The 22,746-nt window shown below is 38.1% G+C and overlaps 1 protein-coding gene across 2 annotated transcripts; it reads right to left on the bottom strand.

The window, feature by feature from the left end:
* Window positions 1–1,591: 1,591 nt before the first annotated feature.
* Window positions 1,592–10,291, bottom strand: LOC138840299 (BTB/POZ domain-containing protein KCTD12-like). Of its 2 annotated transcripts, XM_070040363.1 has the most exons (4): window positions 10,188–10,291; window positions 9,727–9,783; window positions 8,972–9,111; window positions 1,592–3,588 (listed from the first exon to the last, which is right to left on the bottom strand). In XM_070040363.1, the coding sequence occupies exon 4, from the start codon at window positions 3,580–3,582 to the stop codon at window positions 2,704–2,706; it is 879 nt and encodes a 292-aa protein (XP_069896464.1). In that variant the 5' UTR covers window positions 3,583–3,588; window positions 8,972–9,111; window positions 9,727–9,783; window positions 10,188–10,291; the 3' UTR covers window positions 1,592–2,703. The 2 variants fall into 2 exon arrangements, with proteins under 2 accessions (XP_069896464.1, XP_069896463.1); XM_070040362.1 differs by lacking the exon at window positions 8,972–9,111.
* Window positions 10,292–22,746: the final 12,455 nt, after the last annotated feature.

The raw sequence follows: 22,746 nt of genomic DNA, 5'->3' as shown, positions 1-22,746 counted from the left end.
TTCAACTACCTAGAATTTTTTTAAAGCAATAACACAATGACTAGAAGGACATAGAAGATGCAGACTGGAAGGCCATTTAGGATTGTTTGCAATCATATGTAGTAATTCATTGATAGATATTCACTGCCTCCTGTTGGTTGGCTGCCCACAAATGATACTCATTCAACCTCTCTGTACTAAACAAAAGCTAATTCTCTTTTTGTTCTAGCACTGGGGCTTGGCCTCAGGGCCTTGACACTGTCCTTAAGCTTTCTTGCTCCAGGCAGCCATGCTACTACTGCTTGAGCCATAGCTTCAGTTGTGGCTTTTGGGTGGTTAATTGGAGACAAGAGTGTTACAGACATCCTACCTGAGCTGGCTTTGTACTGCTGATCCTCAGATCTCAATCTCCTAAGTAGTTAAGATTATAGGCATGAGCTACAAAAACTTGGCTTATTTAGGTTTGTGTGTTGAAATAAGTCACTAAAATAGTTAACTATGAAGAATATAGCTGCAAATTTGTGCTCATTAAAAGGCTGATATAAGCTGGGAGCCTGTGCTTCATGTCTGTAATCCTGGCTATTCAGGAGACTGAGGTCTCCGACAGGAAAGTCCATGACTCTCTTATCTCCAATTAACCACAGAAAACCAGAAGTGGCACTGTAGCTCAAAGTGGTAGAGCACTAGTCTTGAGTGAAAAAGCTCTGGGACAGTGCCCAGGCCCTGAGTTCAAGCTACATGACCACAACAACAACAACAACAAAGCCTATATAAAGTGGGTGCCAGTGGCTTACCCTTGTAATTCTAGTTAGTTAGGAGGCTGAGATCTGAGGATCATGGTTCACAGCCAGCCCAGGCAGGAAAGTTCATGAGACTCTTATCTCCAACTAATCACCAAAAAGCCAGAAATGGAGCTGTGGCTCAAGTGGTAGAGTGCTAGCCTTGAGCCCAAAAGTCCAGGGACAGCACCCAAGCCCTGAATTCAAGTCCCAGAATTGGCATGAAAGAAAAGGCTGATATAACTGTTTAGTTAAGGTGCAAATTGTGAGGGCAAAAGAAATATGTGTGGAGGGAGAAATATAGAACTAACAGACTCTAGAGATAAGAGAATATGCATGTAACCTCTGGGTGACAGGACAGAATATCAGTTCTTGACAGCTCCCCAAGTCCTTTGGAACTAAATTAGAGATCTTTTTTTTTTTGCACACAACAGGACAGATACATCTTTAAAATACCCATATAGTCACATCCCGGACACCATTTTATTTTTCTCATGCCACTTTCAGTGGCTTTTAGTTCCTTGCAACCCAAAGAAATCTTCCAGGAAAATAAATCAAAAGATAGTAAGTTCAATAGAAACGTGTTAGAGAAAAAAAGGGAAGAATAAAAGAAAGAGAAGGCTATTTGATCAATTGGGTGTTTTAAAGCTATTCAAAGAGGAGATAAAAATCCTCTAAAATGAGCCCACAAAGCCTCTTTATCTTGACTTGCCACACACTCTCCAGTAATCCAATCATTTATCTCAAAATCCCTGATATCTTCATAGTAGTGTACTTGCTTTCAACTTATGCAATAAAAAGTCATCAATAAGTTTTCAGAACATGAATTTTGATTTATTTAAGTTTTTTCTGGTTCTCTTCCCTTTTTCCCCCTCTTCTTTCACTTCCACTCCCAGATTACAAACATGCTTGTGTGTGTACACACACATGAAAACACAAAAGACACACTTCTTATTAAAAAAAGGTAACAGCAGACATACCCATCCAATTATTTGACCAGTGAAAACAAAACTAAAATATATATGTATTTGCATAAAGCAGTCTTTACTTATACTTTTCCTTGCCTACAAAAGCTTTCATTTCAATTCTAATGAACAGAGCAGATACTTCAAGATAGTCTTTGACAATGGCATGCATGCTTATGCCTGAGTAAAATCCATGATACTCATCTTCCCTATCTTTTTTAAGTAAAATCAATTTAAGTGTCAAGCCTTTTATTCTTGGAAATAATTACTTACATAATTGCTCCCTCTTTACTCACTTTCTATTAAAAGTAATTGATAATTTTACAATTACTTGACCGTTCTTTGAACCTCCTGGAAGGCTGTCGTCAATTTTTTCCACTCAGGCTGATAATATGATAGCAATTCGTGTGTATGTGTATATGTGTGCGTGTGTGAGTGTGTGTGTATGTGTGTGTGTGTATTTACAGTTTAAAAATTGCATTCACATTTCCTATAGTAACCTCTAGCTCAGAAGGAGCAATACAGAAATACAAATAACACAGAGTAGTAAGCAAGTTTAAAATATGGTGCTAAGAAACACTTTGAAAATGATGTCTCAGCATTTCTCAAGCAACTAAATCTTGTGGCTCTACTTAATTTGTCTTCACCAAAAAAATATGACTGTATATCTAGAGTCATGTGTATGTACACATGTCTACACATCAAATATTTTCCTTCAATTGCATCCATCCACAATCTAAGAGAGGTTGGAAGCCATATACATAGAATGGGATGACATGTAAGAAGGACAATACCAAAAAAAAAAAAAAAAGGCTCTACTGGTTATCGTGAAGGGAGTGTCATTGCTCCAAATTAGACTCAACACCTAAGAGTGATTAATGTGTGCATTTATAAAGGACATAGTTGGAATGAGAATAGAAAGAGAGAGAAAAAAAGTAGTCTATTGGTTTGTATTTTCTAGGTGATTTTTTTTTAAAGCATCACTCACGATAGAAAACATACTCAGTGTAAGAGGTCCAGATCTTGTCATCAGTCTGGTCATGTGTCACAGTGCAGGTGCCAGTGGAGTTGCATGCTACCATGTGGAAGCCAGCATCAGCTAGTTTGTCAAAGGCTTGTTCAAGAAAAGTGAACTTGAGGTAGTAGCGTGAAGTATATCGCTCAGGAGGACGATCAGGGTCTCTGCTCTCATTCAGTGTATCTCCAAACACTTCTTTGGCCAGTGAGATCTTACCACACACCATGATTCGGGCCACACGGCGGAATTTGGCATCTGTTTGACTATCCCGACCCAGAGTATAAGAGCCTCGATAACCAATTGTGATGAAGCCTGCCTTCTTGAGATCAGAACCAGTGGCCATTTTCACAGCTAGGTTGCTATCAGGGCCAGTAATTGGGATGGTATTACTTGAAGAGAGATTAAGCACAGTGTCAATGCTGGGAGACAACTCTTCTAGGTCACTTTGGCATAGGTCATTGCCAGGTGAGTTGAGCTTGTTTATTTTAAGAGCCAACATCTTGACCAGTTCTGGCAACTTGAAGTATTCTGCTTCCCTCTGGAGACGACCACACTCCGGAAAATGGTCAGGAAGAATGACTTGCAGATCTCTCATGTAGTCTAGCACATAGCGAAAGAGAAAACCATCTCGATCTATGAAGAATCTTCCTTTGCTGTCTTGGATCAGGGAGCAAGGATTCTTTTCATTGAACATTTCCCAGAGCAGGGAACCAGGAATGCTGACCAAAGTAGGGTAGCGAGTTATATAAACCTGACCACCTACATTAAGTTCAATAATCTCAGGGAAATTACGGAAATCCTCACTTGGATTGGTACAAATTGATTTTTCTGGCATGGCCATATTGACCTGCAAAAAAACAAAACATACTGGTTTTAAGTAAGGGTTTACAAAATGAGAATTGTGTTTATATGAATTCATTTGCCTAAAATATATACTCTGTATCTCAAGAAATTCAAGCAAAGGCATAAACTTTTCTATCTGTACTTAGCTTGAGAATGATAGCATAGTAAATCTGGATGGTTTGTTTTGGCTTTGCAATGCATTTTTTTTAACGTGTGTGTGTGTGTGTGTGTGTGTGTGTGTGTGTGTGTGTGTGTGTGTGTGTGTGTGTGTGTGTGTGTGTGTGTGTGTGTGTGTGTGTGTGTGTGTGTGCCGATCTTGGGACTTGAACTCAGGGCCTGAACACTGTTCCTGAGCTTTCTTGCTCAAGAGTAGAGCTCTACCACTTGAAGCCACAAATCCACTCTGGCTCTGTTGTGGTTAATTGGAGATAAGAGTCTCAAGGACTTTCACGACCAGGCTGGCTTAGAACTTCAATCTTCACATCTCTGTCTCCTGAGTAGTTAGGATTATAGTCGTGAGTCACCAACACCCACCTGCTTCTTTTAAATCAGGTGCTGGAGACTGAACCTATAGTTTTTAGTACCCTAAACAAGTAGTTTACTACTGGGTCACACCTTTGCCCTTGCAATTTTTTTCTCAGATGTCCCTCTGAATTCTGTGTGTCACATAATCCTTCACTCAGTTCATGGCAGGTTATCACAGTTCATACCAACACCTTTATCTCTTATTATTATTAATTAAAATTTATCCTCATATTCCATTCTCATTCCTGTATATACATACACTATAGGCTGACAAGTCTAGTATAAGTCTTGTTGTTTGTATGTATTCTTACCAAACATATTTTATTTTTTTTAAATTTTATTTTATTTGAGAACATACTGTACAGAGGGGTTACAATTACATTGGCAGGATAATGCATACATTTCTTACCAAGCATTGCAGCCTCCTCCTTTGTTTACCCTTCACCTCCCTTAAACATATTTTATAGTTTAGGTAGATACATACATTATTTTATTATATATTTCATTCTTTTTTCACTCTCAGCATTGTATTATGAAGGTTATGCTTATGTGCACACATCTAATCCCTTGCTTCTAATTAAGGAATAACCAACCACATTTTACCATTTCTATTTCCAATTATTAAAACCCAGATTACTTTTTTTTTTTTGCCAGTTTTGGGGCCTGAACTTTGGGCCTGGGCACTGTCCCTCAGCTCTTCAGCTCAAGGCTAGCACTCTACCACTTGAGCCACAGCTCCACTTCTAGCTTTTTCTGTTTATGTGGTGCTGAGGAATCAAACCCAGGGCCTCATGCATGCAAGGCAAGCACTCTACCACTGAGCCACCTTCCCAGCACCCCCTGGATTACTTTTAACACTTTCTTCTAAATGCACATTCTTGCATATGTTCTCTATAATTCCAAATTCTGGCCTCTTTCTTTTAAACTTCAATTTATTGCAACTGCTTACTGACTGCTATGGGAGCACTTTGAATTCAAGGCATTCAAATTACTTTTTTGTAAATAAAGTTGTTTTGTGAAATGTTATTTCTCATTATTTATATTCATGTTTCCAGCCTAACCATGTTATATTTTCCAACCTTTCCCTGCCCCTAGTCAGTAACACCATAATTTTCTCAGTTATTTGATTTTGAAATTCAGAAACCTCAGAGGTATCTTAATGTCATATTCATCCTTCTTATTCATATTTCCCACAAACCATTTATTATATTGTCTGTAATACATTATTATTACTATCACTTCCTTTTTTAATTGGTTGTGGGGCTTGAACTCTGGGCCTTGGCACTGTCCCTGAGCTCTTTAGCTCAAGGCTAGTGCTCTACCACTTTGAGCCACAGCGCCACTTCCGATTTTCTGGTGGTAAATTGGACATAAGAGTCTCACAGACTTTCTTGCCCATGCTAGCTTTGAACCCTAATCCTTACCTCTCAGCCTCCTGAATAGCTAGGATTACAGGCATGTACCACCAGCACCTGGCTTACTATCCTTTTTTTTTTTTTTTTTTGTCAGTCCTGGGACTTGAACTCTGGGTCTGGGCGTTGTCCCTGAGCTCTTCAGCTCAAGGCTAGTGCTCTACTACTTTGAGCCACAGTGCCACTTCCAGTTTTCAGGTGGTTAGTTGGAGATAAGAGTCTCACACACTTTCCTGCCTGGGCTGACTTTGAACCACAAATCTCAATTTAAGCTTCCTGAGTAGCTAGGATTACAGGTGTGAGCCACTGGTACCCAGCTACTATCACTTCTTATTTCATATTCTGTACTAATATGAGAACATCCCAACTGGTATCTCTCTCATTGCTACCCATTCACATTCTCTGTTCCCCAGTCCAACTGAAGACAATGAAAATTCTGTTAGCAGATCAATTGCTATCACTTATCCCTGTTTAACCACCTTCAGTGGCTTTGCTTTGTTTGTATATCAAATCAAAACCTTTTACCTTGGAACTCAAACTCCACAAAGCTAATCTCATGTTCTTTTAGAATAAGAGTATCTAACACTGTACAGGCCTTACTATGTTTTAGACACTGTTATTAATTGATGAAGTGGGTACTGATAAGCAAATATTTAAATGACAAACAATGGAGAGAGAATGATAAAAGGGGCGACATTGTTCAAGATGTGTTGTGCTACATTGATGTGTTGAATTGAAACTCCTTTGTGCAAGTATTTGAAGATAATAAAAATAAATAAATAATTGATAAAAATATACTTGCCCAACCTATAACTAGTAAATAACTGTGCTGGTGCACAAGTTCAAGCAGTGTCTGTGTTATTAATACTACACTATATTGCTCACTTTTCATTATATCTAAGTACTTTACCTGTAAAAAAAAAAAGAGGTTTAATTTATTGTTGCCTCACTATGATACATTCATTTTTTGCTTTTACTTACTCTTTTGTAAATCATCTGTGTGTGTGTGTGTGAGAGAGAGAGAGACAGAGAGAGAGAGAGAGAGAGAGAGAGAGAGAGAGAGAGAGAGAGAGAGAGAGAGAGAGAACATGCTTATGCACTCATGGTGTTTGAATCCAGATCCTGGGTGCTTTTCTTGAGCTTTATCTCTCAAGACTGGCACTCTATCACTTGAGCCACATCTATACATCTTGTTTTTTGCTGGTTAATTGGAGATAAGAGTTTTCTGCCCAGGCTGGCTAGGAATCTTGATCCTCATATCTCAGCCATCTGATTAGGTAGGATTACAGGTCTGATCCATAGCACCAGACTCTTTCGTAAATCTTACTCCACCTCTGTGACATCCATCTGTACTCCAAGAAACAACTCAGGTACTTAATAAAGTTAGTGTCTCCCTCAAATATCTATATTAAACTTGAGAAACCTCAGTACTTTTTAACTCAATTGTTTTTCTAGTCTTTTATATAATATTAGTATTCATGTAAATAATAAAATCTGACATTTATGAAGCACTTATGATATACGTCGTATAACTTCTTTTCATATAACTTAATTATTTTTAACAATCTTATGAGGTAAATATTATCATTCTGATAGTTCTGCTTTCAGTCTTCATTCACATAGTAATCTGCCCTTCACACAACTATAATTATCTTAGTAAAATGTAAAAGAGATTTTGAACTTTCCTGTAAAAACCTTGTCAAAGATACCTCAATGAAATTCATACCTGCTATTTAAAGTGTATGAAAAAAATCCTACAATCTGGATTTTGCCTTGTTCTTGCTTGGTCTTTCCCTTTAGCCACACTAGATCAAGATCAGTTCATCAAACTCATCCAATTTGTTCTGTCCACATGCCTTAAACTTATAATTCCCCTTGCCTTAAATGTTCATTTTTGCTCTATTTATGCCCAATCTCCTTACCCTTCATGTGAAATAATATAAGAAAATAACAGGTCTGAATACAAATCCTAACTCTACCACTAAGTAACTGGGTAACTTTGGGAAAACTACTTAATTTGTCTGAGCCTCAGTTTCCTTATCCTGACCCTAACTGATAAGATAAGGAGAAAAGTATAAAGCATATAAAATACTTGACACACTGCCTGGCATGTAGCAGGTATTTAAAAGATGGTTGGTTATATTAGCCAGTAAAAGAACACTTTTTAAACTGATATTTTTCAGCAATTCTCTCTTATCTAATACATGTCTAAAGAAAAGCGAAAAAATCTTTCCACTGAGTTGATTATGGCACTAGAAGTCTCATAATGATCCACTGAAATTTTGATAAAATGAAGACTCCTCTTTAACTTTATTTTTTATTTGTCAATGCAGCTTAAAAATATCTCTATTAGAGCACTTATCATAGCATAGATAGAATGTCTATACTGTCTGTATTATTTATAGAAATACACAACTATATATAACACTGCTCTTGGTATACCTATGTATATATGTATATCTGTGCCTAAAATAACCTTAAGATACAAAACAATTTTAAATCTCTCTGGATCTTGAGCACTGTGAAGCTGGCAAGTAACAAGTTTCTAGTAATTACAAAATGATGAGTAAATCATCAACAAACAAATATCTTTTTTATTTCATTAGTTTCCCCAAACTACAATATATAACTATAAACCCATTTATGGAAATCTCTTTTGAATATCTTATATGAATAAGAAAAATACATGCACTTGATTTTGCAGATATGTTTCTTTAAGGTGTACTTATTCCTCCCAAATTAATAAAGGAAATCCAATATGGCTTTTCCCCATTTTACAAGCATTATTTTATAATGCAATTAAGTAGCTAAAAATAAGCAGTGTAAAGTGAATGTTCTTTTCTTTCTAGCTAGGCTGTTGGCTTTGGCAATAGTTCTGCCCAGGTCATCTGATGTTCTAACATCCTGTGAGTCAGTTTCATTCAATTTGAGGAGTCAAGCTGTGTATTTGATTCTGCCTTTTACATTTACAAAGGAAGTTTCAGCTAACTTCTGAAAACACAATCTTTATTTCTTGAGAAAGAAGGCTGAAGAAAAGCCAGGACAGAAACTGCATGGAACTTTCAGCTGCCACCTCTCTGTGGTACAACCACAAACAATTTAAAACACAAATAGGAATTTTACTCAGCAAGTTATTCATAAGACTATTTACAGCTAGAAGTCTCAAAAGGACATTGCTTATTTTTTAAAGAAATAAAAAGAAAGTTTTTCCAATAATGAAAGAAATTAATTTTTAAAAACCCTTATTACTGTCATATATGAAGTCAGGCAGGACATGCTTCCCAAATAGAAAAATCTCTATCTGTTTGCATGTATTTGAAATATAAAATATTGTTTTATGTATAAAATCTTTTAATATTCCCTTTTCTCCCTTTCTCTATCCCCATATTATCAGTTTAGCTGGTTTTATTCACAGGGAAGCAAAAATCATTTCATTCAATCTAACCATACCTCGGATTTTGAAATGCTTGCTTGAGTAATAGCCTTTTAAGGAATCGTGAAATGTCTCATTTATTCTTTTTTGTGCACAAACCAGAGGCTGATAAGGGCTTGTGGTTAGGTGCCCTCAATAAATCAAAGAAAGAAAAGTCCTGTAAGGAGGAAGAAGACAATGTGTAATGTAAATGGTTTAAAGCACATGAAAAAAAATCTTTGAACCCAGGTATATATTTCAAACCCAGAAGAGCTGAGCTGTACATTTCAACATTTCAAACAAACGGCTGAAGAAAAGTAACTAATGCATGCATCCTTTCTTTCTGCTATTATATTTGTCCTCATAATTATAGTACTTTGCAACCAAGAACTAATGTGTTCAAAGCAAAATAAGTCAAAGCAAAACAGATATTTCTAAAAACACCATAATGTAACCCCTTTATATTGACAGGTGATTTCTTCTTGAAAATGTGAAAGAACGATTTTCTAAAGAAACCAGACAGCTTACAAACAAATGACCAATTTGCAATTTTATGAAGCCTGAAAACCTTGTATCATAATCTCTCTTCTCTCCTCTTTTTCCCTTATCTCCTCCCCCTTCTTTCTCCTCCTCCTTCTCCTCCCCCCTTCTCCTCCCCCTCTCCTCCTCTTCCTTTCCTTCTTGTCTTGGTCCTTCTGTCTCTTGTCTCTCCTCTTTTTGATCAATCATTCCTAAATATATACTCACTTACAAGAATGGAATCATCAGTTTAAATTAGAAATGTGGTTCCCACCTTTTATGTTGCTTCGATTCAAGGAAATCCAAGAAATCAAAGTGGATAACAGCCGAACTAAAAGTACAAACAAAAGGACAAAACAACTTTAAGCATTGGAAATAGTTTTTTTCTACTTGTAGGAGAAAATTCTGAGCAGGATTCCCTTCCCATTCCAACTAGCTTGTATCTGTGGCTTTTTTGTCTGCTAGTAAAATGAAACGCTAGTACCTAGATGATTTGTTTTTTTTTTTAATCAACCAAATTATATAATGTCATCTGAATTTCCTCAGTTCTCTTTCTCAATAAAAGCCTCCCTCTGCTTTCAGATCTCTAGCCGGTTTTTCCTATCAGAGGGTTTTACAAGCAGTCTTCTCAATAGAGAAAGGGCAGAGATACGCTTGTCCCCAGCTGAAATGCAGAAGCTCCTGAATTCCAGAAGCAGTGGACTAGAAAATAAAGACAAGGAGATCAATAGTTACCTTGAATCTCCAGCCACTGGGATATTGGCAAGCAAAGCCTCAGTCCCAGGCTGTTTTGCTGCTCGGCTGGCTCAACTTCAGTTCTGAAATGCCTTCCTGTTCTTCTTCCTTTCTGTGTGCTTTGGTGCTTTGAATTTCCCCTTTTAATACTAGCAATTCTGTAGACACTCCTCTTGGCTATGACATACTTGGCTCCCTCTCCTGCCCGCCTCCCAAATGGAAATGACAAGGAATTCTGCAGTTAGAGGAGGAAGTAAAGAGGGAAAGAAAGGAAGATGACTATAGTGGTGATGTTAATAAATAAGTGGAATTTGGGGACAAGGAAGAATTTTTGCTCATTGTTTTCTTTGTACTTGCAGAACAAATAAACATTTGGCAGATGCAAATGACCTGAATATTTTTTTTGTTTTTCTCTTTTATGGTTGTTTCAGACAGTTGCACAAGAGATTTCAATTTGACATGTCCACATATGTGTAAGATGCATCTCGGAATAGTATCACCCCTTCCATCTCCCCCCCCCCGTCCCATTTATCCCTCCCACAACTGTCACCTCAAGTTTTCTCGTTCAGTCCTCATGTATGTACATTTGATATTATGGCTTTATTCATCCACAATTCCTCATTTTCATTTGTCTGTCTCCACACCTTTTAGTCTCCAACCCCCTCAGTCCAGACATGTTTTAAGCTTCCTAGTATTCATTTTGTTGAACTGCCTATTCATTGTTCAGAGGAGTTACACCGTGGGATCTCATTCCTGCATATACCATTCTTTAGTCAGTTTCATTGTGTAAATATGCATTTGACTTTCTTTGTGTTTTCACACATATTTATAATTTAGGTCTAACTTCAACATAGGAGAGGCTGGCTTACTTCACCCAATATAATTTTTCCAGTCCACCTACTGTAGACACACATTTATAAACACATACATATATGTGATAGAATTTTCTGATCCATGAATTAACTGAAAAAGACTCATGAAAGCTCAACATGCCAGCCTCCCTTTTATATCTGTGTCCTTTACTTTGCAGCCATCTTGGAATCCAGGAAGGTTAAGATAGGAGACAAAGATATCCTGCCAGGAAGCAAACCTAGTTATTAAGGAAGCTGAGAGTTGAGGATCAAGATTCAAAGCTAAGCCAGGCAGGAAACCCAAGCCAGGCAAGAAAGTCTGTGGGACTCTCATCTCCAATTAACCACCATAAATCCAGAAACGGAGCTTTGGCTCAAGTGGTAGAGTGCTAGCCTTGAGCAAAAAAGCTCAGGAACAGCACTCAAACTCCAAAATCCAATCCCAAGACTGGCATCCCCCCCCATACATACTCTCTACAGCAAAAAAGGGCTTGGAGAGTACATGTTCCTTAGTTCAATCCTCACTATATCCAAAAAATGCATGAAGGAGGACAATTACAGAATGAGAAGGGACCAACTGAAAGGTGGGAGGAGGACAAACATAAGAAAGGATGATAAAAATGAGAAATGTGAGGTATGGTAGAATTGAAGGTAATTAGAATGGAAGTAAATATTTGCATATATAAATAAACATATCCAATATTGGTTAATATTTGTGTGTATGTGTGTGTGTGTGTGTGAGAGAGAGAGAGAGAGAGAGAGAGAGAGAGAGAGAGAGAGAGAGAGAGAGAGAGAGAGAGAGAGAGAGAGAGAGAGAGAGAGAGAGATAGTCGTGGGGCCTGAACTCTGGGCCTGGGCACTGTCCCTCAGCTCTTCAGCTCAAGGCTAGTGCTCTACCACTTGAGCCACATTGCCACTTCAGGCTTTTTCTGCTTATGTGGTGCTGAGGAATTGAACCCAGGGCCTCATGCATGCAAGGCAAGCACTCTACCACTGACCCACCTTCCCAGCCCCTGGTTAATATTTATAATACATAAGAAAATCATTCAACCCAATAGTAAAACAAAATTCATAAACCTTAACCCCCTCTAAACAACTGAATTACAAAATGGACCAAGGACACAATAAGGCATTTTTCCAAGGAGGATGTACAAATGGCCAGCAAAGACAGGAGATGTTGCCCAACATTAACTAATTTTTAGGGAAACACAAAACAACACTACAATGACTTACCACCTACCATCTGGCTATTATCTAAAAAGTAAAAAGCAGCCAGATGCCAGTGGCTCATGCCTCTAATCCTAGCTATTCAGGAGGTTGAGATCTGAGGATAAAGGTTGGAAGCCAACACAAGCAAGAAGATCAGTGAGACTCATCTCCAGAAAGCTTTCAAAGATTGAGCAAAGAGCTCAGGGATGGCCAATAGACACATGAAGAAATGCTCAACCTCCCTAGCCATAAAAGAAATGTAAATCAAAACAACATTGAGATACCACCTCACCCCAGTTAGAATGGCTATAATCAAGAACTCTAATAACAACAGATGCTGGAGGGGATGTGGACAGAAGAGAACCTTACTGCATTGTTGGTGGGAGTGTAAACTTGTTCTACCACTTTGGAAAGCAGTGTGGAGGTTCCTCAAAAGACTCCACAGCTCCCCTATGACCCAGCAACCCACTTTTGGGCATTTACACAAACAAGACCACACTAAAGCTACCAGCACGACTATGTTTATTGCAGCATTATTTACCATAGCTAAGATATGGAACCAACCCTCAGTAGATGAATGGATCAAGAAAATGTGATATATATACACAATGGAATTCTATGACTCCATCAAAAAGAATGACATTGCCCCATTTGTTAGGAAGTGGAAAGACTTGGAAAAATTATATTAAGTGCCCAAAGAAACATAGGTCCCATGGTTTCCCTTATTTGCAATAACTAGTATATGTCTGAGTCAAGCAGAAAAGGTCAGATAAGTTGATGTTAGGGAAATGAACCCTAAGATATGTATGTATTCAAATGTTTTTTTCTTTCATGTGATTGTGTCTAACACATTCATAAGATTATTTCTTTGTTGCTTTGTATGTCCCTCCCCAACAGCATAACCCCTGCTTTCACTGTATTTGGTGTCGGTATAATTTGTGGAGGGGAAGGGAAAAAACAAATCATTTAAATAGGGATATGGTAGACCCATTGCAACAATGAGATGTACAAGTTGTTGTGTTGGAAACAAGCTTTACAACTTTGGTGTGGGGGTGAGGAAGATTGGGTGGGGGGGCGGGGGGAGGATGGGAAGGGATTGGAAGGGGACACAAAGGAGGAGGCTACAATGCTTGATAAGAAATGTACTCATTATCTTGCCCATGTAATTGTAACCCCTCTGTACAGTATTTTCACAATTTAAAAAAAAAAAGAGCTCAGGGACAGAGCCAAAGCCCCAAGGACAAGCCTCACAACTCACAAAAAAGGTAAAAAGGGCAGTGCTGGTAAAGATACGGACAAAAAGAGTACTCTTATATGCTGTTGGTGGACAGGAGCAATAAAGTTTTTATAACTATCTACTGGAGTCAATAATAATTTATTTTTTATATAAAAGTAACTGAGAGTAAACCTCAAGTGTCTTACTGTGAAAATGATAGGCAGCTTGACTCCGGTGGCTCACACCTATAATCCTGGCTACTCAGGAAGCTGAGATCTGAGGTCCCTGGTTCAAAGCCAGCCCAGGCAGGAAAAGTCTGTGAGACTCTTATCTCCAATAAACCACTCAGAGAACCAGAAGTGGCGCTATGGCTCAAGTGGTAGAGTGCTAGTTTTGAGCTGAAGAGCTGAGGGACAGCACCCAGGCCCAGAGTTCAAGCTCTGCGACCAACAACAAAACAAACAAACAAACAAAAAAACATGATAAGTAGAGGTTGAAGGCATGGCTCAGTTGGAAGAGTGGTAGCCAATGAGGGAAAACATCAGGACCAAGTTGGATTTCCAGTCTCAGACAAAATTTTTTTAAAAGATAGGTAAATGAGGTACTAGATATTTAACTTGTCAATAAATGCACATTATTCATATTTTAGAACATCACATTGTATTTTATGAGTGTATACAATTACTCTTCCTTAATTAAAATTTTCATTTGTGTGATATCTTCTTAGGTCATCAACTTTCCATTCCTGGTTAACTTGTTTCTCTTCTTTCAGTGAATATTTGTCCAAATCTGAGATAGCATCTAAGATGACCATCAATAAACTGTACTTCATGATCATTTGTAATCTCTCTCTCTTTAGTATGAATTTAACTTTAGTAGCTATTTACAATGAATAGAACATGGCAGAAATGAGAAGACATCACTTTTGAAATTCAGTTATTAAAAAATGTTATGGCTCCAGCCTTAGGTTGATCTTATTTTCTCTTTGATCACCCAACTTGGAGAAAATCAGAGCTTTCAGCTATCCTGTAGAGAAGCCCACATGGCTGGAGATCAAGCTTTCAATAATGACATGAGTGAGCTTGGAAGTTAATCTCGCATCAATGAAGCCTTCAGATGAAAGTGCAGCCACAGATGATAGCTTGACAGCCACCTCCTGAGAAACTTGGTACCCAGATGGAATGTATCTAGAATCTTAACCCATAGTAACTGTATGATTAATAATGTTCATTGTTTTAAGCTGAAAAACTTAAGGGGAATTTACCTTTGTATCTTATTTTTTTATTAATAATACTATTCCTTAACATCATCAGCTAATTCCTCTGCTCTTTGGTCCATACATATTCATATTTTTACATTTATATCAGACAAATGCATTGTCCAGGGATTAGAAATTATTTGGCAGATTTTTTTTGTTTCTGAAGCCAGGGCATAGCTATGTGTTTTAATAGTGACTATGTCTACATGTTGGAAATTTATGAGTGCACAGTAAATAATCAAGCAACGTGTTCTTTAGAAAAGTAAGACATTTAAGATCGCTTTTCTTTCCTTTCAGGAAAAGTTTTGTAACTCTTTAAGAACATATTTCCAATTGGAGAGTACCATAATGGGAATTGCTAGTGCCAGAAAAGATTAAAATCCAAAATTTGAAGTTCAGTTTCTACTGAATTCATGTAGTTTTCATGCCTTTATAAAGTTAAAAAATCATAAGCTGAACCATCAAGTCACCAATCAAGGCAGAACAGCAGAACATACAGCTTGATATCCAGGCTTCATTACCCTAGGGAGAAATAGGCCACTATACACTTGGCAATTTGTTGTTTTTCCTTATGCATAGCGAAAACTATACATAGGAACGATACATGGGAACGATAATAACTAACATAGGGAAAATATTGCCTCTGACTAGGATTATAATGTCACTTTTTCCTTTTAATAATCTATGTTTTATAACTGTAAGGTACATCATTTAGTGTATAAATGTTTCTTATATTTTTATGTACTTCTGTTTCTTCTACATTTTCAACTTTAGTCAATAAAATAGCATATATTCAAAAAAATATTTCTACCAGGAAATGGAATCAAGAAAAAAGTATATATATATACCTACATCCATATTTAATTATAAAACCAATACAAGAGTGCTATTGGAATTTATGACATAAAAGGGATAATAAAGAAGAAAATTAAAGTCATCCACAGTGTGCCACTAACCAGAGCTAACCATTGAAACACTTCCATTATAAAATTCATAAGCATAATCACACCTTTTTTAGAAAAAAAATCTAGAGATAGGGAAAGTAGGAGAAAAATGAGGAAAGGGGTAACAAGTTTAGCAAGAAATGTACTTATTATCTTACTTATGTAACTGTAACCCCTCTGTACATCACCTTGACAATATAAAAACTAGAATTTAATTCCTGAAAGATAAAACTTTATAAAGATTAATCTCTTTCTTGATCACACAATGAAAAATGAAAATTTTAGTACTCAGTTTTCTCCAAAATTCGTTTTTTGTGTGTGTGCACGTTGAGTGGGTATACACATGTGCACACACACGTGTGTGATTTTTAAAATATTATTGTATCTCTAGTCCTTTCAAAACATTTTTCCCAGGATTACTTTGGGTACTTCTCAAGGAAATTTTCCCCAGATGTAATTGTCTTTTCTTTAAAATGATTGGAAAATTTTTTTCTTGTATTATCCTTAGGAAGTTATACAAAGAGGTTTCAATTCAGCACATCAATTTATGAGGATAATGCATCTTGATCAATGTCACCCATTTTTATCTTTCTCCTCCATCTCTCCCACCCCCACCCCCAATTTACCTGGCTCCATTTTCACATATATACAGCTGCCTTTGCCCATCCAGAAATTGGCAATGTAAAAAGCAGGCTAAAATAGGGACAAAACAATCCAAACTAAGGAGAAACTTATACTTGGCCTATAGAACTAACAAATTGTGCTTATCATGTGTCACAAAGTGGCAATTTATGTTACTATAGTACAGATAGAAAAAGACTAGTAACCAATAGTTAATTACCTTTACCAAAGAAAGTAATGTTCTAGGAAACAATGTTCTAGCAACAGGAGAGGTTTTCCTAACTTTCAGAGTGAAGGAAGATAATTGGAGAGTTGGGAAATTTCTCATACTGTTTTTGTACATCATTCATGACACTAGAGTTTGAAGAACAATCAAAGCCACAACAGGCAAATAGCCTCTCTCTCATAAGGGGATATCTCTGTTACTGAAAAGTGTTCAAAACTTGAAAATAAAGCAAAGGAATAAGACCATGTCCTTTCAATGCAATATTGTTGAGTCGGCCTATGTAATACTTAATTGTCTCAGAGAAAGTGTACATATTCCTATATTTGTGCTGGTACTAGAGTTTGAACCTAGGGCCCAGGCTCTGCCCCTTGGTTTTTTCATTCAAAGCTGATGTTTTATCATTTGAGCCTTACCTCTACTTCTGGCTTTTTGATGGTTAATTGGAGATAGGAGTTTCATGGACTTTCCTGTCCTGGCTGGCTTCAAACCAAGATCCTCAGATCTCATATTCCTAAGCAGCTAGGCTTGAAATTGCTTATTTTAAAATCTGCTATTTAGTGATTATATGTATATAAAGTTACATGTTAGCTTACAAAGATTTGTCTGGTAGACATATAAATTATTCTGGTAGAAAAGATGACCCCAAAAGAATAGTAAAAAAAAAAAAAAGTCTAATCATTCTACTGGTTTCCTCCTTAGTAACTTGGATGAAATTTTGATGTTTATTCTATAGATAAACATCATGTTTTTGGCTTTTTGAATGTTATACTTGGACCTATTTTTCCTGTTTTTACAAATATGATAGGTGTATGCACATATATACTTAATTTTCTAAGTAATTTCTTAAAAGTGATTGTAGTGGTCAACTTGAAAGATTTAGGCTTCATTTGATATATTTCTGAAGTATTTCTTTTTTTGGGGGGGTTCTGGTCATGGGGCCTGAACTCTGGGCTTGGGCCCTGTCCCTCAGCTCTTCAGCTCAAGGCTAGCGCTCTGCCACTTGAGCCACAGCACCACTTCTGGCTTTTTTCTTTTTGCTTATGTGGTACTGAGGAATTGAACCCAGGGCCTCATGCATGCAAGCACTCTACCACTGAGCCACCTTCCCAGCCCCTGAAGTATTTCTTTAAAGTGAATATCTGGGTTATTTAAATGAAATTAAACTATTTGAAGGAAGAGTGAGATATGTGTGATTAATTTCCAGTTTTACATTAAAGTCTCTGATAAGTTTAAGTGTCTATGTGAAAGGTTAGAGTATTTGAGGCATTGACCATTTGTTGCTTGTTTCAGAGCAGAGCAACACGTGGTGCTAAACCACCTGTTTGTGTGCCCTTATAAGACCTGCAAATCCTTAGCTGGGGGTTCTCCTCCTAGGCTCCGCTGTGTCTGTGTCGGAGTGTAGGATGAGGCCTGAGCTGCAGCCCGTTTAAATAAAACAGCTGTAGAGAGTCTGACTCTCGGTGGTCTTCTTGGGGGGGGAGGGGAGGGGGGTTCTGCGACCTTGGCATAACATATGTTTCAGAGATTTTGTGATTAAGAATAAATAATTTTCACTTCTCATTGTTGCAACAGGTCCACCTGAATCCTTAAACGACTTGTTTGTCCCCATCTCCTCCACATGTTATACTGACATCAAATATAGTGAAAGCCAGGGTTACACTGTGGGGGAGGGACATACAAAGCAACAAAGAAATAATCTTATAAATGCGTTAGAAACACATGCATGAAAGAAATGAAAACATTAAAATACATATTTAAGGGTTCATTTTCCTAACATCACATTATCTGACCTTTTCCGCTTGACTCATACCTATACTAGATATTGCAAATAAGGGAAACCATGGGACCTATGCTTCTTTGGGCCTGGCTTACTTCACTTAATATAATTTTTTCCAAACCTTTCCATTTCCTAACAAATGGGGCAATGCCATTCTTTCTGATGGAGGCATAGAATTCCATTGTGTATATATACCACATTTTCTTGATCCATTCATCTACTGAGGGGCATCTGGGTTGGTTCCATATCTTAGCTATGGTAAATAATGCTGCAATAAACATAGTTGTGCTGGTAGCTTTAGTGTGGTCTTGTTTGTAAACATTTGGGTAAATGCCCAAAAGTGGGATTGCTGAATGTCATGTCAAAACCAACTTTACAATGTCGGTGTGTGTGGGGGAGGGGGGTATAATTGGGTGGGGGGAGGGGGGAGGCTGGGAAGGGAGGTGAAGGGTAAACAAAGGAGGAGGCTGCAATGCTTGGTAAGAAATGTATGCATTATCCTGCCCATGTAATTGTAGCCCCTCTGTACAGTATGTTCTCAAATAAAATAAAATAAAATTAAAAAAAAAAGAATAAATAATTTTCAGAATCTCAGATTCAGGGAATAGTAGACCTGCATGATGTTCTTTAACAAACTGAATGATAAACACTGATAGTATAATTGACTTATGCCAGTGTGTTTTCCTAACTTTATGCTGCTTATCGTATTTATTAATCTGCTCTTGATTATTTTTAGTTTATCCAGGCAGGTGGGCTATAGGCTTCTATTGTTATATATTAGTGTTTAAAAATAAAAAAATGAAAATGTTGTGGGGTGTCCCTATGAATCATTCCTTTTCACTTTATAGGAAATTAGGAACTGGTGGTTTATGCCTGTAATCCTGCCTGAGATCTGAGAATTAAGGTTTGAAGCCATCCAGGGCAGGGAAGTCTGTGAGACTATACTCTTCAATTACCTATCAAAAAGCCAGAGTGGAAATGTGGTTCAAGTGGTTGATCTCCATCCTTGAGATAAAAAGCCAGTTTGAGAATGTGAGCCCCCTAAATTCAAGCCCCACTACTGGCAGAGAAAGAAAGGAAAGGAAAGAAGGAAGGAAGGAAGGAAGGAAGGAAGGAAGGAAGGAAGGAAGGAAGGAAGGAAGGAAGGATGGAAGGAAGGGGAGAGGGAGGGAGGGAGGGAGGGAGGGAAGGAAGGAGGGGGAGAGAAGGAAGGAGGGAAGGATGGAAGGAAGGGGAGAGGGAGGGAGGGAGGGAAGGAAGGAGGGACGGAGGGAAGGAAGGAAGGAGGGAAGGAGAGAGGGAGGGAGGGAGGGAAGGAAGGGAGGAAGGAAGGGAGGAAGGGAAGGAGGGAGGGAGGGAGGGAAGGAAGGAAGGGAAGGGAGGGAGGGAGGGAAGGAAGGAAGGAGAGAGGGAGGGAGGGAAGGAAGGAAGGGAGGAAGGGAGGAAGGAAGGATAAAAGAAAGGACAGAGAGAAAAAGAGAAAGAAAAAGAAAAAGAGAACGAGAGAAAGAGAAAAAGAAAGTTACATGAACTCCATGGCTTTTGTCTTTATATTTGTAATTTAGAAGAATGAACAAAGACAGAAATCCTTTATGCATATGTGAGAAAAATTACTGAACTTGAGATGAAAAAGCTAATTTCCAAAAGAGGTGCCAATGAAGTAGCCAATTTCCCAATTAAAAAATAGAAATAAAAACAGTTAAGTATCACCAAGAAATGAATATAGTTTTGCTTTATGATGTGATTCTTCCAGCACTATAAATTATAAAAGAAATGTGGATACATAGCAAATCCCCTATTGGCATACAGTCCTACAACCTCATAGCGCCCTCTTGTGGTAATATGGCTTATACTTAGCTCGCTTATTGATGTGAAAGAAAAAAAGCTAAACTTTAAAATAGGGTTTTAGCTTGGAGAATATAATGGGGGAAAATCATTTTAAAAACTGGAAGAAAATAGACTGTAATTCTCTCTTTTGTAGTATAACAACAACAAAGAAAAATAGTTGTAAGTATAATGATGTTTACTAGGAGCTAGAGGGAATGGAAAATGAAGACTTGGATTTAATGAGTATGAAAAAAACCAAGAGATTGATTGTAGACTAATGGGACTATGTATAACATCACTAACCTGCATATTTCAAAATGCCATCTACAAACTGGTCACCAGTGGTTCATGTGTGTAATCCTAGCTACTCAGGAGGCTGAGATCTAAGAATCAAGGTTCAAAGTCAACTTGGGCAGGAAACTCGGTGAAACTCTTATCTCCAGTCAACCAGCAAAAAGTCAAAAGTAGAACTGTGGCTCAAATGACAAACCACTAGACTAGAGTGTAAAGGCTAAGGACAGCACCCAGTCCTAACATAAGCCCTAGCACCAAAAACAAAATAAAACAAAAAACCCAACAATACAACAGAAAAAAACACCTCCATGTCTGTTTTTCCACCATTAAAAATTAACAAGTACATCGTGTGCAATGCAAATAGGTTAATTGCAACAGCTTTGGGAGCGTTTTCGCCTTGTCAAGTGTTGATCATAATTACCTAAATATGAATTTTAATTCCTGCTCCTCTACCAAAAATAAGCAGACACTTCTCTTAATGTAGTAAAATTGTCACTACTGAGCAACTTCAACTTTGACTTTTATTCTTAAAAGACTTTTATTTATCCAGCCTTGCATATTTAGTGAACCATGTTAAATGATTCTAAAAGTGTTCATTTACTTTAAGAAAGCATGAAATATTCTTTGATTAAAAAGTCTTCAAAATTTGATATGTGTCCCTGGGTGGAGGGCCTGAGAGATGTATAGAAAAGGAACATGTTTGGAGATTAAGGCTAGACTAATTGTTTTCAATGGAGAGGGAGTTTGTGCGCACACCGAAGACATTTGGAGATACTTTTGGTTATCACTACTAACACCTGCATTTTCTGTATTGGTAGCATCTTATGCAAAACTAGGGTGCATCCTGAATATTTACTGAATGTCTAATTTAGGTAAAGGGCTGTGCTGAGTACTTGAAAGAAATCACAGAGACAAGAGGTAGTTCTGGCAATGTTTTTTTTTTTTTTTGCTGGTCGTGGGGCTTGAATTCTGGGCTTGGGCACTGTCCCTGGGCTCCTCAGCTCAAGGCGAGGGCTCTACCACTTGAGCCACAGCGCCACTTCCGGTTTTCTAATGGTTTATTGGAGATAAGAGTGTCACGGACTTTCCTGCCCAGGCTGGCTTTGAACCGCGATCCTCAGATCTCAGCCTCCTGAATAGCTAGGATTACAGGCGTGAGCCACCGGTGCCCGTCTCCTGGCAATGCTTTAAATGTATTATCTCTAATTGTGACAGCAGTTTGAATTGTGACAACATAAGAAATTATGCTCAGGAAACCAAAAATCCAAAAGCTTGTAAGCAGTATGGTTTATTAAAAGTAAATTCTCTTTTGATATTAATGATTGATGCTGTTAAATTATGGTCTAGTTGGATCCACAGGTAAAGGGGCACAGAAAGGCTGAATAATGATAGTTTACGAAGTCTAAAATATTTTTTCTTGTAAGGCACATTGTAGCTTCTGCTGATTTTTTTTCTGAGCTTATACATTACTTATACACTACAATGCATACACTAAAGAATTTAACACGCGGGTAAGATGAGTCATTATGTTCCACAGTTCTAAGGAAGAAAAGTTTCCAATTGAAGCATGGAGCAGTCATCAGCTGTTAGGTTTGAGAGAGTTCTTTGTGGTTGCTAAGTGAAAAGAAATGGGTTAGTCTTCAAAGATGACCAACACTGGAGAAAAGCGGGGGGGGGGGGGGGGTGGAGGGAGGGAGGACCCTGGCTTCGATAACGTTACATTTTCTGCATTCAGTTTCCACAGCCAGTATGCTCTTCCTTTCATCAGTCAGTATGTTTGTATACTGCTTTGGAAATGGTTGCACCGAGTTGCCTGGTTTTGTTGTTGTCTATCTGTAAATATCTTGTGCCAACTGTTTATTTCTTTCCTTTTTCCAACCCGAGCGATGCTCACACACATTCCTGTGGAGCTGACAATTTCAGAGGCAAACTGGAATTTCTTGCCTAGGATGGAGAAAACCTCTCCGTAGATTTAATTACACTGGCAGGAGGGGCACTGTGGGGAAACATCCTGTTATAAACATAACGCTTTCTGTTCTTTTCCTTTCTCTACTTTCTTTCTCTTTTGAAAGTCCCATCCTCGCCGAAAGGTTATAATGGGATGGGGTATGGAGCAGGGCGGGCGCTGTGGAGGCGGAGAGGGGATGTACGTCTCAGGATACAGGAAATACGGCAAGAGCGAAACCAGGAGGAAGCCAGCCCAGTGCCTGGAGGGGATCCGCCGCCATCTCAGATCTGTCGGCCTTGCCAGGGCCCACCGGAGAAAGCTGCAGCCCAGGTCCTATCACACTTATGGGGGACCAACCTTGTGCCTCCGGGGGCTCTGCGCTCCCTCC

Source organism: Dipodomys merriami, unplaced genomic scaffold (assembly GCF_024711535.1).
Source record: "Dipodomys merriami isolate MVZ:Mamm:240054 unplaced genomic scaffold, mDipMer1.0.p SCAF_3, whole genome shotgun sequence".
Taxonomy (NCBI): domain Eukaryota; kingdom Metazoa; phylum Chordata; class Mammalia; order Rodentia; family Heteromyidae; genus Dipodomys; species Dipodomys merriami.
The sequence above is the reverse complement of the archived record's forward strand: the minus strand, read 5'-3'. Positions and strand labels throughout refer to the sequence as shown.